The 14,046-nt window shown below is 36.2% G+C and overlaps 1 protein-coding gene across 3 annotated transcripts in view; it reads left to right on the forward strand.

Annotated features, from left to right (window-relative positions):
• WDR72 (WD repeat domain 72) overlaps positions 1-13,636 on the forward strand; it is a 225,371-nt gene extending 211,735 nt beyond the window's left edge. For 2 of the 3 annotated variants that reach the window (XM_058665339.1, XM_058665340.1), the window contains one exon: positions 12,659-13,636. In XM_058665339.1, the coding sequence (XP_058521322.1) occupies positions 12,659-12,714 (56 nt within the window). In that variant the 3' untranslated portion in view covers positions 12,715-13,636. Of the gene's footprint in view, positions 1-7,042; positions 7,148-12,658 lie in introns of all 3 variants that reach the window. The other variant, XM_058665341.1, reaches the window with a different exon arrangement.
• Positions 13,637-14,046: the final 410 nt, after the last annotated feature.

Raw genomic sequence — 14,046 nt, forward strand, 5'->3', positions numbered from 1 at the left:
GGAGATAGAGACAGCTATCAGCTGGGAATATGAGACTGCCTGCCAACCACTCTCCCCACACTGATGGTGTTGTCTTCAGTTTGGCCTGCAGAAAGGTTACTTGCTCTTACAAATTCCAGTGCTAGGGCCATTTGACAGTTTTGTCTCCCAGTGATTCAAGAGAGGAGTATGTCCGGTGCTTTTCCTTTTGGATAATTGTAGGCTTTTCTGTGGTTTAAATTGTCCAATGCTGTGAATCCTTACCTTAAGTTCATATATAAATCATGTTTATTTCTCCTTGATGCTCTGTTGATTGAATGGGCTCTTTTGTTTTCCTGACCTTTTTCTAAATTTTTGAAATACAAGCTGAGAACTTTACTAATAAATTCTTATTACAGGTCTTCCTTTACTGACTGTTCTTCAAATCATCAATACAGGGGGTTCTGTTTGTTTTCTTCTTTCTGAGCTATTGCTGCCTTCAATTTATTATTCCCTTGAACTCTGGAATTACAGATTTACAGAATTACAGATAGAATGAGTGCAGCTCTGTATTCACTGTAGGATTTAGTCCTTATAAGAAAGTTGAAATTTTGCAAAACTTAAATTGGATGGCCAGCACAAGAGTTAATTTGTGTATGCCTTTCCTCCTTTCAAATGCTCCCATTCTCTCTGTTATACGTTCTGCATCCCACACTGCCACAGTCAATTCCAGAGAATTTGATAAGTGCTGTTTTTCAAATCTAACTTTTCAATAAACAGTGATTTCATCCTTATAGGCAGAGGGAAAAAAAGTTAAGACTGTGCTGATTGTCCCCTTAGAAGCTTTGGATTGAGCAAAGTACAGTTCTGCAGGAACACCAAACCTCTTCATAGTTCTGGCCATTCATCTGACAAACCCTCTTACTGCCTGAGAAAGTAAAGCCAAGAAGAAGGCAGTCCTCTTGTAGGACAATACCATCGTACTTAATTCAGAAAATGTCTCAGAAATCCTTATTTCCTAGAATAGTGCGGTGGCCACTAGCCTTCTCTGTCTCCTGTTCCGCAGTACTCTGAATGATTGGCTCATTTTGGATTCTTAACTGAGAGAATTTTGAAAGCATCAGAGCAACTGTCCACTCCAACTTACCCATTTTATAGAGAAAAGAACAGGCTAGGAAAGTGAAATGGCATGTCTCTGATCAACCTGCCGGGAGTGGAGAGAGGATGGAAAACCAGTTCTGAAATTGAGCTTTATTCTGATACAACACATTTCTTCCCCAAGGATTTGTATGTCCTCTCTATAATAAAATTATTTATATCCTTTTCTTTAATACATATTTTGGGGAGAACTAACCAGCAAGACATTTTATTTTTCATTCAGAACTACAGCATTTGAATCTCCTAATTTATAGAGCCTACCTGTTTTCATGAATAATAGATTTAAGGGGATGTTTGGGTAAATTTGAACTAAACACAGTAGAACTGACATTGAGACTGCAGTTGAAACTGATCATTGCTTTAAAAAATTCCTAAAAATCTGTATTAATAATTTCTCTCAAACATTTGATATCATGTGCCTTGTTTCTGTCTAGAAGTAGAGTATCTCCTTGTATATCAGTTTTAACAAGGAATCCTACATCCTGAATAACTGGATTTTCTGTATTAGAGGGGAAAAACATTCTTTAAAAATTCAATAAACAATACTTTCTTCTTCATGTTTATTTTCTCCAAAATGGTTCAGTATTTGCCTGTTTACTTGTATAAGTTAGCTATAGACATTTTCCCCTTAGTCTAACTAGTCAATAATTTGATTCTTGGTGTGTTTGCTTGTATATTTCAATAGCATAATAAATGCAATACAGTTAGGTGAGTTTATTAAAGTAATACTCTCTGTAGCATTTTGGAAGGTTCATTTGCTTACAAATTCAGAAACACCATCCTTTAAAATTCCTTCCAGAAACTGCCACCTATAAAATAATATTCCATATCAGACTGTAGTCACAACATAATTGCAAAAATACAAATCTGATGCTAACTCATCTTGTTGAATTTATCTGTGAAAGTTACACTACTTTCTTATATTAGATGCCTCATTGAATCTGAGCATCTGCAGGATTCTCTCTAGTCTCCAGTCCACCTTGAAAACAAAGTAAGCTGAAAATTTCATGTAGAATGTAGAATGTATTTATTATTCAAATATAATCAGGAAGTCCTGTCATTTGATTATATTGATAGACATGGTGAAAGTCGGGGTAATAGGTACACGGCTCTTTAGTTGGATAGGTTTTCCTAATAAGACATCTGTCCAGAAATAAACCACTGTGTTAACTGGATTTGAGGTCTGTTCAAATGAAAATATCTTTGTTTACCCATTTGGTGCTATCACTTAGATTATTTCTAGAAATTACATCTCCCTGGAACCTAAAATGCATTGCTGTCTTTCATGATCTGCCATTTCTGTGTTAGTATTCTCTGTCGTCCAAACCCCTAGAAAGATATTCTCTAGTTTATTCATAGTGGTAATTTAAAATCAGGAAGTGATTTAAATTGCCCATCAGAAAGTGATCAACTCTTGGTACTGTGTTATGCTAGCAGAGTTGAAGTCAAGGCTTCATCTTCCTCTTCCTGCCCACCAGTCTTTTAGTCATCCTGGTCCTCTGCCATTGATGGATATGTGGCCAAGAATTTTGTACAAATTTTATCGAATCAATCGGCCAATATTTTAAATTGTTATGTGTTTTTATTACTGATTTTCCTACAAGTATTCTGTTTATCTCCAAGATGCCTATACATCTGAGTAATGGAATCTGCTTTAAAATCATGTGTAAGTCATTGTATTATGGACATTGTTTGTAGCTGTAGACTTTATTCACACTTTAAATGGCATGGAGTTTTAGCCAGGGCTCTTTTAGCATAACGGTAGTGTCCTAGCTTGGCAGAGCCAGCTGTTGTTTGAGAAAGCAGATGGAAAATTTTTTTTTCACAGCGGCTACACACTTGGTGAGTTTAGGAAACTACTTCTTGAAACTCTTTGCTTCCTATGCCTAAATACCTTTAATAGCTAATATTAACTTTCTTCAAAATGATGACAAAAGGAAGAAAGGTTTTATTTTTTTTTAGAGAGACTAATTGCACCAAGTATCTTAAAATAAATCCTTAAATGTTCTTCCTTGTACAGTCTTATGATCTACTGAGTTTTCTCATAAGGTCTTTATGAATGTGGTTTAAAACGTACTAATTTCTTTTTTTGTTAAGATTTATTTATTTATTTATTTATCTTATTGGAAAGGCAGATATACAGAGAGGAGGAGAGACAAAGAGGAAGATCTTTCGTCCAATGATTCACTCCCCAAGTGAGCGCAACGGCCGGTGCTGCACTGATCCAAAGCCAGGAGCCAGGGTGCAGGGTCTCAAGGCTTTGGGGCGTCCTCAGCTGCTTTCTCAGGCCACAAGCAAGGAGCTGGATGGGAAGTGGAGCTGCCGGGATTAGAACCGGTGACCATATGGGATCACGGGGCGCATTCAAGGCGAGGACCTTAACCATTACACTATTGTACTGGGCCCATAAAACCTACTGATTTCTACTTCCTTTGGCTGGACCATCTATTTCCTTAGGATCCAGAAGAATTACTGTTTAGTTACAGTTGCTGAAATCACATACATTTACACGAAGTTTGTGGACTGCTGTATATATGTGGGTACCAGACTTATTTCAGATATTTAGAACACTGGTCTTTTCAGCTGTTAATATTTTGAGGTGTATGATGTGTAAATGGTACAATCTCACATCCTTTCATTGGTGGAACTGTCCAGAACAGTTTGTCTTTTTCTCTCTACCAACTAAGTGTGGACTCTTTCAGAATCCATTACAGAGTAAATAAACAGCTGTTTTAGGCTAAACATAGGGCTAACAACCATTTGCACTATATTGATGCCAGAAATATCTCTCTGCCAAGCTCTAAAATGCAACTTCAAAAACTACTGCAAATATCCAAGAACTTTAGTGATGAGTTACAAATGGACTTTGGTATTGATAAATAAAAGTCAATATGTATAGTGAAAGGACAACTTACTGTGATAAATGGGGCCACCAACAGTAAAGATCAAATTATTGACTATCTAGAGTAAGGAAGAATCTGTCTATAGCTGACTTCTGCAGGTGAGAAGAATTAACCAGGAGCAGGAATTTGGGAAGTGCTCAAACAGACCTATAAGCGGTACCCAGTAAAAACACAACCTTAACAAATATCTGGTTGGCCCTGGGATAATATATTCTATGAGAGATGGTATACCTGTCTGGATACCTTTTTCTTTTGTTTTGATGCACTTTTCTGGGGCCTCTACCATTCCCATTCATGGGAGTCTAATTCAAAATTCACTCTTGGAATATTGTCTCCCCTGCTCCTCTTGGTGACTCTTCATAATACCTCAACTAGAAATCAAATCACATGAGAACACATTAGAAGTACTTTCTCTTCCCCCCCTCACAATCTGCAAAAAGAGCTGGATTGATATTTATTGATTTCATCATTTTTTGAAATAATTCATTAGCGAAGCCTTGGTCACACATAGTGTCAGACTTTAATGATGAAATATCACAAGTAACAACCCAAATAACAGTTGCAAGGATTAGCCTATCTAACAAACTAAAAGTGTAATGACAGCAATTAATCTGTCTAATGCCTGCAGTTCCCAATTGATGGAATTTTTTCTTCAATAAGTTTCATGGTATTCTCCATGAACTACCTAATAAAAATTTCAAATCATAATACATAATTAAGAAAATCATGGGAAGAATAACCTTTCTCATTAACCTAATCCCACACAAACTACACCCTCCAAAATCAGAAAAGAGGAGTGTGGTGGGAAGAAAACTAAAAACACTACATGGCAACTGCTAGCATGAGTTCAGTCAGTAAGATACTTAACCCTATTTTTAATTTTCTGGTTGTCTTGAGAAGTTTGGGATATCAATTTATAACTTTTTCATCAGTATAATATGGCTGTTGGCATTCTCTATTGTCTTTTTCTCTTCTTTGAAGCCTCTGATTTAGAAATATTTGGTACTTGATAAGTATTTGGGAGTTTAGGTAAATGATGGATCCAGGAATGAATGCATGATTTAAGTAATGAAAGAACAATGGATTGAAGGACAGGTACGATGCCATTGGCCAGATAAATGGAGGTTCTTCCTCACTGGTTTTTAGTAATGGAATAAACTATGTGATTAATGTCATATTATACTATTATAAATATCATCATTTTAGAAAATTAACTAGGAAGATACACAAAGATAAACAAGGTTGGAAATGTTGACCAATGTAATATTACTCGATGACTTTAATTCATCTAACTATCCCATTAAATCTTTTACAAAATTTGTGTATTCAAAAATAATTTATGTAAGTAAATTCTAGACTGGTTAAGTTATAGACAGCTACATGGATAGCTGCTTAAGCCATCCACTTCTGTCCTTCCAATTCATAGACTGTTTTCATCATTTGAAAAAAAATGCATCCTTGGCCTCAAGTAGGACTAAACAATAAACAGAGAAAAAAAGAAAGAAGAAGAAACAGAACAAATCTAGCAGAAAGATAATTAAAATCACATTTCTGTTACATCAGACAAGCATGTAGTGTTCCACTTGTGCTTCATTCATTCATTTCACAAATCTTTGAAGAATACTTTTCATGGCCCAGGCACTGTTACTCAGATAGACAGGGCACAGGAGTGAATGAAGCAGACATGATGTCTACTTCTGCATTTTAAAAAATGCACAGAAAAAAAAAACACTTGAGGTTTATTTATTTAAAATAAGAATGTCCCACATTTTCTGTATCTAGTTCCCAAAGAAAGGTTTCAGAAAGGCACTGAATTCACATTGCACATATACTTCTACAGAACAGAGAAGAGGACCTTGAGACATTTGTGGGAAAATAAAATTACACACACACACATATGTATGTATATACACACACACACACACACACACACACACACACATATATACATATATATAAAAACATTGGGTTTCAGATGAGTGAGTGGGATATAACTTGTATCACTGGAGGTTGACATTCTTTGTTTATTCTAACATATGATTCTTAACACAAATGTGTCATAGGAATATATTTCTCATGAAGATAATTTAGGCCACATGTAACTTGCAGAAAAACGCAGAAACTTGAGTCTTTATCTAGGAGAATTAGAGATTGTATGGTAATTCAAGAGGATATGTAGGGGGCTCGGCAGTGTGGCCTAGTGGCTAAGGTCCTCGTCTTGATCCCATATGGCCGCTGGTTCTAATCCCGGCCGCTCCACTTCCTCTCTATCTCTCCTCCTCTCAGTATATCTGACTTTGTAATAAAAATAAAATAAATCTTTAAAAAAAAAAAAAAAGAGGATATGTAGGACTAGTCTCCTGGCGTCTTTTTTGGGTCACTGTTCTTACTTAGGAAATAATGTCTCCTGCCAAGTTTTCTGAAGACCTGCCATTCAGAACAGCAGGCCTCCATATTGTCATTTTCAGCACACCATTCTGTATTTTTGAGTAGTTTGTGTAGAACTTTTTTATTGTTTGGTACCATGATTTTTACTGTAACACAAGAAAACCTGCATGCATGAAAAATATTTATTAGATGTAATGTGTACAAAAAAAAAAAACCACCATTGCCACCAATATGGAGCTGGTCTTGCTAAGTGGGTTGATGTTCTTCACCGTGTGTCCTGTTGCCATTAATTGACCATATTGTTGTAGATTTATGCATTAAAAATACGATTTCTTCTTCAAAAGGATCACTTTGTTGCATTGTAGCTTTTAAGCTGATGCCATGAACTTATTTTTCTTCTAAGACAAAGTCTCATCTATAGATTTTTCAACTAATTACATGTCTGCCAATAAATACTTAGAGGATACATTTTATTTCAATTTACTATTTGTATTTACATTGTATGTCTATGAGACTACTGTGGAACAGAAAGGAAATGTTTTAATGGTGTTTACTGGTACTTTTTCATTGTGCTCTTCCTCTCCTTTCTCTCTCTCTCTCTCTCTTTCTCTCTCTCTCTGTCTCCCTTTTAATAGTCCCAGTCAGTCCGGTCAAGCATGACAGCAACTCAAACTCGGCAAACTTCCAAGACGCTGAGGACATGCCTGACAGATGTGTCTTAGAAGAGTCTGAGAGTCCAGGTGAAAGCCATTTAAAAATAGTCAAGTATAAAATGATAAATTTGACACAGCTTTGGGGTCCTTGGAAGGGGGTGGGGGACGAGGACATTGTAATGCTGTTTTCTCTTAGCAGCTGCACTGTCAAATTAATGGTCACCTCCAGAGGTCACAGTGTGGTGCTGTTATCTTTTCCTCTTTCATCAAGAATTCAGTTGGAGGAAGTACAAAGGCTTTATGACTGAGAAGGGAAGCTGACACTATTAGTTCATTATCATCAATTTTAGCCTAAACCAGTTCATAGAGGCAGGGAGTAAAAACTGGAAAAAAAATGGCAACATTTTAAAATATTTCTAATAATAGGATCTACAGAGCATTAAGCCAAAGGAGAGATGATGAGAAAAGAGAAGCAAATTGTCTTCATGGCCATTCTGTTTACCTCACTAAAGTCAAACAAGACTCTAACTGGCAGGAGAGGATTTTAGCTTGACAGTAGTGGATAATGTCCAGTATTGGAAACAAAAGAAAACAGAAAAATGGCCACCCTTCCGCCAAACAATCAAGTGCACTCTTCATCCATGTTACTTTTCTTTATGGAAAGATATGCAGAATGAGTCCAGCTGAATACAGTCAAGGAACACTTTGCACCGATTTCTGTTCTTGTTTTGCTTTGAAGCATGTCTAGTCTTTATGAGTAATTAAACAACAAGAAAATAATCTTGTAAAAGTTGAATGACGTTCTTCTCAGGCCACTACAAAGCCTTTAAGGTGGTGGCAGGTTCCTCATTATAAGTGAAAGAGTTAAACCTCTCCCTTGCCTTAGTATTTCTCTTCTCTGTCTGCTGTATACCCTCCATCCTCTCATATCTTTGTGTGCTGATCCATGTATCATAGTTTTGATTCCTCCTCTCTGTGGCCTGTCAGCTTAGTTAAGAGATTTCCAAATCTTGTAGCCTTAGCTGACAGAGGGCAGCTGCAAACAGTCCCCTGATCCTTCCCAAAGGAGAGCAACTGAGATTTAATTTTCAGTGAAAGGTGCAGTCTGCAATCTATGTCAGGTCCCCTATGTCATCTCAGAACCCCACCAGACCCAGTGGCTATGGCTCTGGATGTCAGCCCCCTCCACAACACCAAGATTTCCCCAAAGGTGAACTCCAGTCATATGCCCGTTCTCAGCCACATCTCTGCTTCTGCTTCCTTTGGAACTGAGAAATGGCCTCTTTAGCAAGAACAGGAATTATGAATGAGCAAAGCCAACTCCAGCCCCTGCCACGCACCAAACAGATGCATGTAGATCATTTCTTCCTCCTTAAAAATTAATTTCAGTTTGAAACTGGGACTCAGATTTTTTACTTTTGACGAAGTTTTCAAAGTATCTTAATAGATAGTGTTTTCTATCCATCACTTGTCAGGCAATTAAATCCATGAGTTAAGTCCTTACCTACATAGTTCATTGTTTCTAATGGGAACAAATCAGCTCAATTTAGTTTCAAAGGTGGAAGAAATTTCTAACATCTCTTAGCATGAGTGAAAATGAAGTGTGATTTAAATATAACATATCTGTCCAATGGTGAGAAACAAAAGAACATAATCTTTCTTTTTAAGGAAAAAGAAAGATTACTTAGAAAATGCTGGTGCCAATAAAGAATCTTTAACTTAAAAGTGAGTACTGTTCTCTGCATCGGACATCATTAAACTGGTAATAAAGAATGAATTACTCTGGCTTTTTCTTCTGTCCATTCCTGCATTTTAAGACATCTTGCCTTATAGACCTAGAAGCCTCTGGAGAGTTCACTACTGGTCTCACTGCCTTCCACTGAGAATTTGTGGCTTGGTTGTCATGGAGACATCGTATTTCTCCAAGAATTGCTCATATTGATCTGTGGCCAGGCGTAAATGGCCAAGCGAGTGTGAGGAATAAAGGGGGCTGGGCAGTCCTATAAAATGACCAGGGCTTGTGGGTTGGAAATAAGCTCATAGCAAACACTTAGGTAAAAAGAAAGAAGCAGTTTTATTTTGTTTCAGGATTTCTTTCTGCACTTTGGGCCATTGTCTTCTTTCACTGTGAGCTGAAAGAAACTTGTTAGTCACTTGTCATGTCAGATCTTTGGTGCTTGCCCTGACACAGCTGTCAGCCTTCCAGCCCTGTGCAGTTCAGGGACACGCAACAAAGAGGCGGTGACATGAATTATTTATTGCTCCTTGTGTGGATAAAATTCTGTGATAAGAAATTAAGACACTTCTGACAGAGGTGCTTGTTTAGTAAGAAAGATTTTGATAAGAGAGTGCATTTCCTTGAAGCAGGAGCATGAGAAAGCCAAAATTTCGTAACACAGAACATGGAGGAAAATCAGTCATGTATTCTTGGGTGGGTTTGGTGACATGAAGGTGCTTCCTTGAACCATGAAAATACGAGTGTCCACTTGTCAGTGTCTGAAAATTTAACTTCAGATTACCAAGTCTATGACCGTGTCAGGGCTCTGAAACTGCAAGCTTTACTCTGGTGATTTAGTTGCTGCTGCTTACCATGAGTGAGTGATGTTTCCTCAGAAATTATTAACTGCTTTAGTTAGAAGGGAAAAAAAATCAAATTTGGGGTTTATAAGAGATAATATTTGGGAAGATGTCTTCAAATCAGCAAAAGAACTTCAGTGGCTTAAATGCAAATTATATTCATGTACTCTTTATTTGTTGTGAGAAGAGGAAAAAATTTAAACTTGTGTACATTCCTACCCTTTTCAATTGGGATAGTGTCACTCATCTAAAATTCCTTCTTCACGTTTTCATGTATATGCAAAATCCCCCAGTTACAAAGTTGAATGTGGTCAGTCTTCTAGCTTAAATACATGTGGACATTACATAGTTTTTTTCTATGTGATATTAAATGACTGATACATCTATTACATCATTTTCAATGACTAGGCCAGCTGTTTCAACGGCATAGAGAAAAGAAAAATAAAAAATCATTTCTACTTTATAGAGCAGTTCCTATAGCAGAATAGCATTCCTATATTATTCTTTTCAGATAGTCTTCACTTTTCAAATCCTCTAAACATTTCACTTGAGCTCTGTCAGGATTGTATTGCTAACACCAACTTTTGTTCAGATACAGAAAGCAAGAGGGCCCATGAAGGTGAAGTTGGTATTTTAAATGTTGATAGTTTTTAAATGTCATAAACCAATTCAGATTTTTTATAATGTACGTAAAGATTTACTTCATGAATTGATTACATTGGTCTAATTGGATTTTGAAAACAGTATGCACATGGTTTATTTTTTCACTAGCATCACCCCTCAGCACTGAATTAACGGTGATTATTCATTTGTAAATAGGGATGCAAGCTGCATATAGGTCACAGTTTAGATGTCTTGTAGAGCAGTTGTTCACCTGGTCCCTAGAGAATTCTACCTTATTCATCATGCTATTGTGATCTCTTTATTGGTTCAAGCTATGTACCCAGATGAGTGCCTTGAGTCCATTAAGGTTGGCAAAGTACCTTCATACCAGGGGCATGCCTGCTACTTTGACCCTGCTAGTAGACCTGGAGGTCTTGTCTGATGGAGCAAAAGATCCCTTGGCAGTGTCTCTTCTTTGGAATAATTCATTAGCAAAGGGTTTTGACTCACAGGTGAATCCCAGATTGAAGTTTCCATCTTAGACTCTGTGAAGTCTACTTGCTCCTTTACTGGCATTTATACTTTCTGGAAACCTGTGGGAATAACTCTGATGTCTAGTAATAGAAGCACTGAGACACCAACGTGAACTTGCAGCTCCCTTTTTGAGATGCTGGGCCATTAGGCTTGCTTGCTTTGGTCCTTTAAGGCCTGGTTACCTCTGAGCCCGAAAAATGTTATCACAAAAATAGTTCAGTTGAGTATTTCGCTGGTTAACTTCTTGTTAACTGTTTCCTACCCAGTGATTAAACAGAGCTCAATCCTCTTTCTAAAGAAAATTTGAAAGAATAAATGGCAGATTTTTTTTTTACCATTCATCTGTCTGTTCATTGTTACACTCATAATGTTCATAAAAAAAAGTGGCATTCACCATTTTTATGCAAGGGTTAGGACAGATCTTATCTTCTCACTGACTTGACAAACTAAGAATTTTGCTTTTTAGTGCATTCAGAACAGCGTACTTAAAAGTAACTTTAGCTGAAAATAGCAGTAATGAGAGGATTTGAAGTTCCCCAAAAGGCATTCCTATAAGCATTTTCCCATCTTTCTAAAGTACTTTAAATCACTGTGCATTCTGCCGCTAATAGAACATTTTAGTGGCTTTTATAATAGCATGTTATGCATGTAGATCTATATACATCATTGTCAATCAATATTACAGTTGCATGAATCTGGTGACCAGAACTAGATTTTTATAGAATTACTAGGGGCTAATACATTGCACAAAGCCAAGGTAGTTTTTTTTTTTTCCCTTGTACAATTCTGGCTCATGAATCACCAGCAAAAATGAGGTAACAGAAAGTAGGACAGATTCAACACTGTAGTGTTGGAGATGGCTGATGATGATGCATGAAGCAGAAAAAATGTGGAATGTCTGAGCACCCATCAGTCACCGCCATCAGGAACATACTTGTTACAGCTGGAGCTAAACAAAAAGTGTTCTAGAAGAAGGAAGAAGTATTTCAATAGTGAAGTATAAATTCTTTCTTCTGGCTGTTTAATGACATCCAATCTTTCTATTAATTTTCCCAGAAGCATCAATGGAATTATTTTAAAGGAATATAAATTTTAAAATATACATTTTTATAAAATTTACATTTTATATATTACAATTTCATAAAATTATATTTATATATTACAATTTTATACAATTATATCTATGATATATAATTATATATATTACAATCTTATAAAATATACATGTACACCCACACCTTTATAGACAATATATTAGCTGAAATCAAATAATCAACAATAGAATATTTGCCAAGATGATGTGCTAATTTGCTACTATTCAGGGTTAATTTATTAATATAAATGCATTTAACACTAATTAAGGTACAATACTCCAATTAGTTTGTTAGCAAAGCTAATTTACATCTAGTGAGAATCAATTATTCTGAGAAGTAGATGTTTTGTATAATACATGTATCAACCAATGTTTATAATTAGTGCTTGATCTTAAAACCGCAGTTACAGATTTCTCTAAGAACAGTTCAGCAACTTGAAATTTGTGGGAATTTACTCGTTTCAAACTAAATTCATCTTTGCCAATCATTTTAAAAATCCAACCTATTATTAATGTGGATAGTTAGAATTTATTTCCTGATTTATAACGTAAGAAACTTATTATATTAAAATACTTTTCAGGATTGAAAGTATGCATAAATTACAGGCATCACTTTCCTCACACTCTCTTCCATCCTTCCTTCTTTCCTTCCTTTCCCTCTCTATTTTCTTTCCCTTTTCCATTCATCCTTTCCTTCCTTCTCCCCTGCCTCTCCTTCTCTTTTTTTTCTTATTTCTTTCTTTCCTCTTTCTGTCTCACTTTATAACCCAGCATATGTGTTTTCTTTCTAGGTGAGCCAAGACATCACTCATGGATATTAAAGGTGTGTTCCTGCAAGGTGTGTTAAATAGCATCTCAGCTGCAGGAATTGGATTTGGTCAACAAATAGCCAGTTCCATCAAATCTTCAATTATTCCACATATATGATGACATAGTGTAACAATTGCCCACCTTGTACAGACTAGTTAATTTGGACTTCTATGACGCTGAGACTGAACTTTTTACCTGTAGATTTATATAGTTGTCTGATCTCTTACTAAATTATCATGTAGATGCGAACCAGGGGAGAAACATTTAGTCACATCACAAGTGATCCTTTTAGCACAAACTCTTGTAGTTCTCCCGCAAATAAGCTTTATTGGAAGAATTTTTTATGTAACTGAAACATACGAAGCAAATAAATAGGAACAAATATTAAAGTATTCATCTGTAAAGTAGCCTTTAGTCATCTGATTTGTTCACTTGCGTTTGATGATATAATTCCTTGATTTGCAGACATGCATAAAAGACATAATTTGTATGTATGTATTATGAATACAAATACTGCCTTATCCATAGAAAAGTGGAGGAAAAATGTTAAGTATGTGATATAACTGTATCTGTTTAGTAGGGAAATTTAGGTCACTTCAGCTCAACATTTTTGGGCATCACTTAGAGAACCTAGGCTGGGAGGTGGTGGGCAAGAGGAGATTAGAGAAGGAAATTAGTGTAACTAAAAAGGTGTAGTCTGTGTCCTTAAGGAGTTTATAATTACTGGTCAACCTCGATGAATACACCAGAATACAGGCATCAAATTAATATGTCTCTTTTTTAGGTATATCAAAGTGAACATTGCTTGTTTTCTAAGATCTCATGCCACTGTTTAAATTGCTTTGAATTGATGCTTAGAGTGTTTAGAGTTGCTGTTAATGCGAATAATCATTGAAAATTGTCACTCTTTGAAAATCAATGTAAATAATCTCATCCTCTTTGGCAACCGTCAAAAGCCATTTGAAATAAAGTTTAAAATAATGAAAAATAACAAATTAGTCAATGGAATGTATTTTCTTGCAATTTGTGTAGTGATGCTCAAGGGCACTACAAGAAGGACTTTCAAAAATATTTTGAGTGATGCCAGTATCAGAAGAGTGTAAGTTCTCTCAAAGGAGAAATTCTAATAGTTAAAAACTGGATGATCAAGTTCCTATGTGCTTATTGAAAATAACCTTCAGGGACAGATGTTGTGGCACAGCAGGCTTGGCTCCCACTTTAGATGCCCACTTTGTATATTCAAATGCTAGTGTAAGTCTCACTCTAACCCAGCTTCCTTTTAATTTGCCCTGAAAGGCAGCAGAGTTGGTTCAAGTACTTGAATTTCTGCCAACAGCATAGGAAATCCAAATGGAATGTTCTTGGTTTC

The sequence above is a fragment of the Ochotona princeps genome, chromosome 6, assembly GCF_030435755.1.
Source record: "Ochotona princeps isolate mOchPri1 chromosome 6, mOchPri1.hap1, whole genome shotgun sequence".
In the NCBI taxonomy this organism is placed as follows: Eukaryota; Metazoa; Chordata; class Mammalia; order Lagomorpha; family Ochotonidae; genus Ochotona; species Ochotona princeps.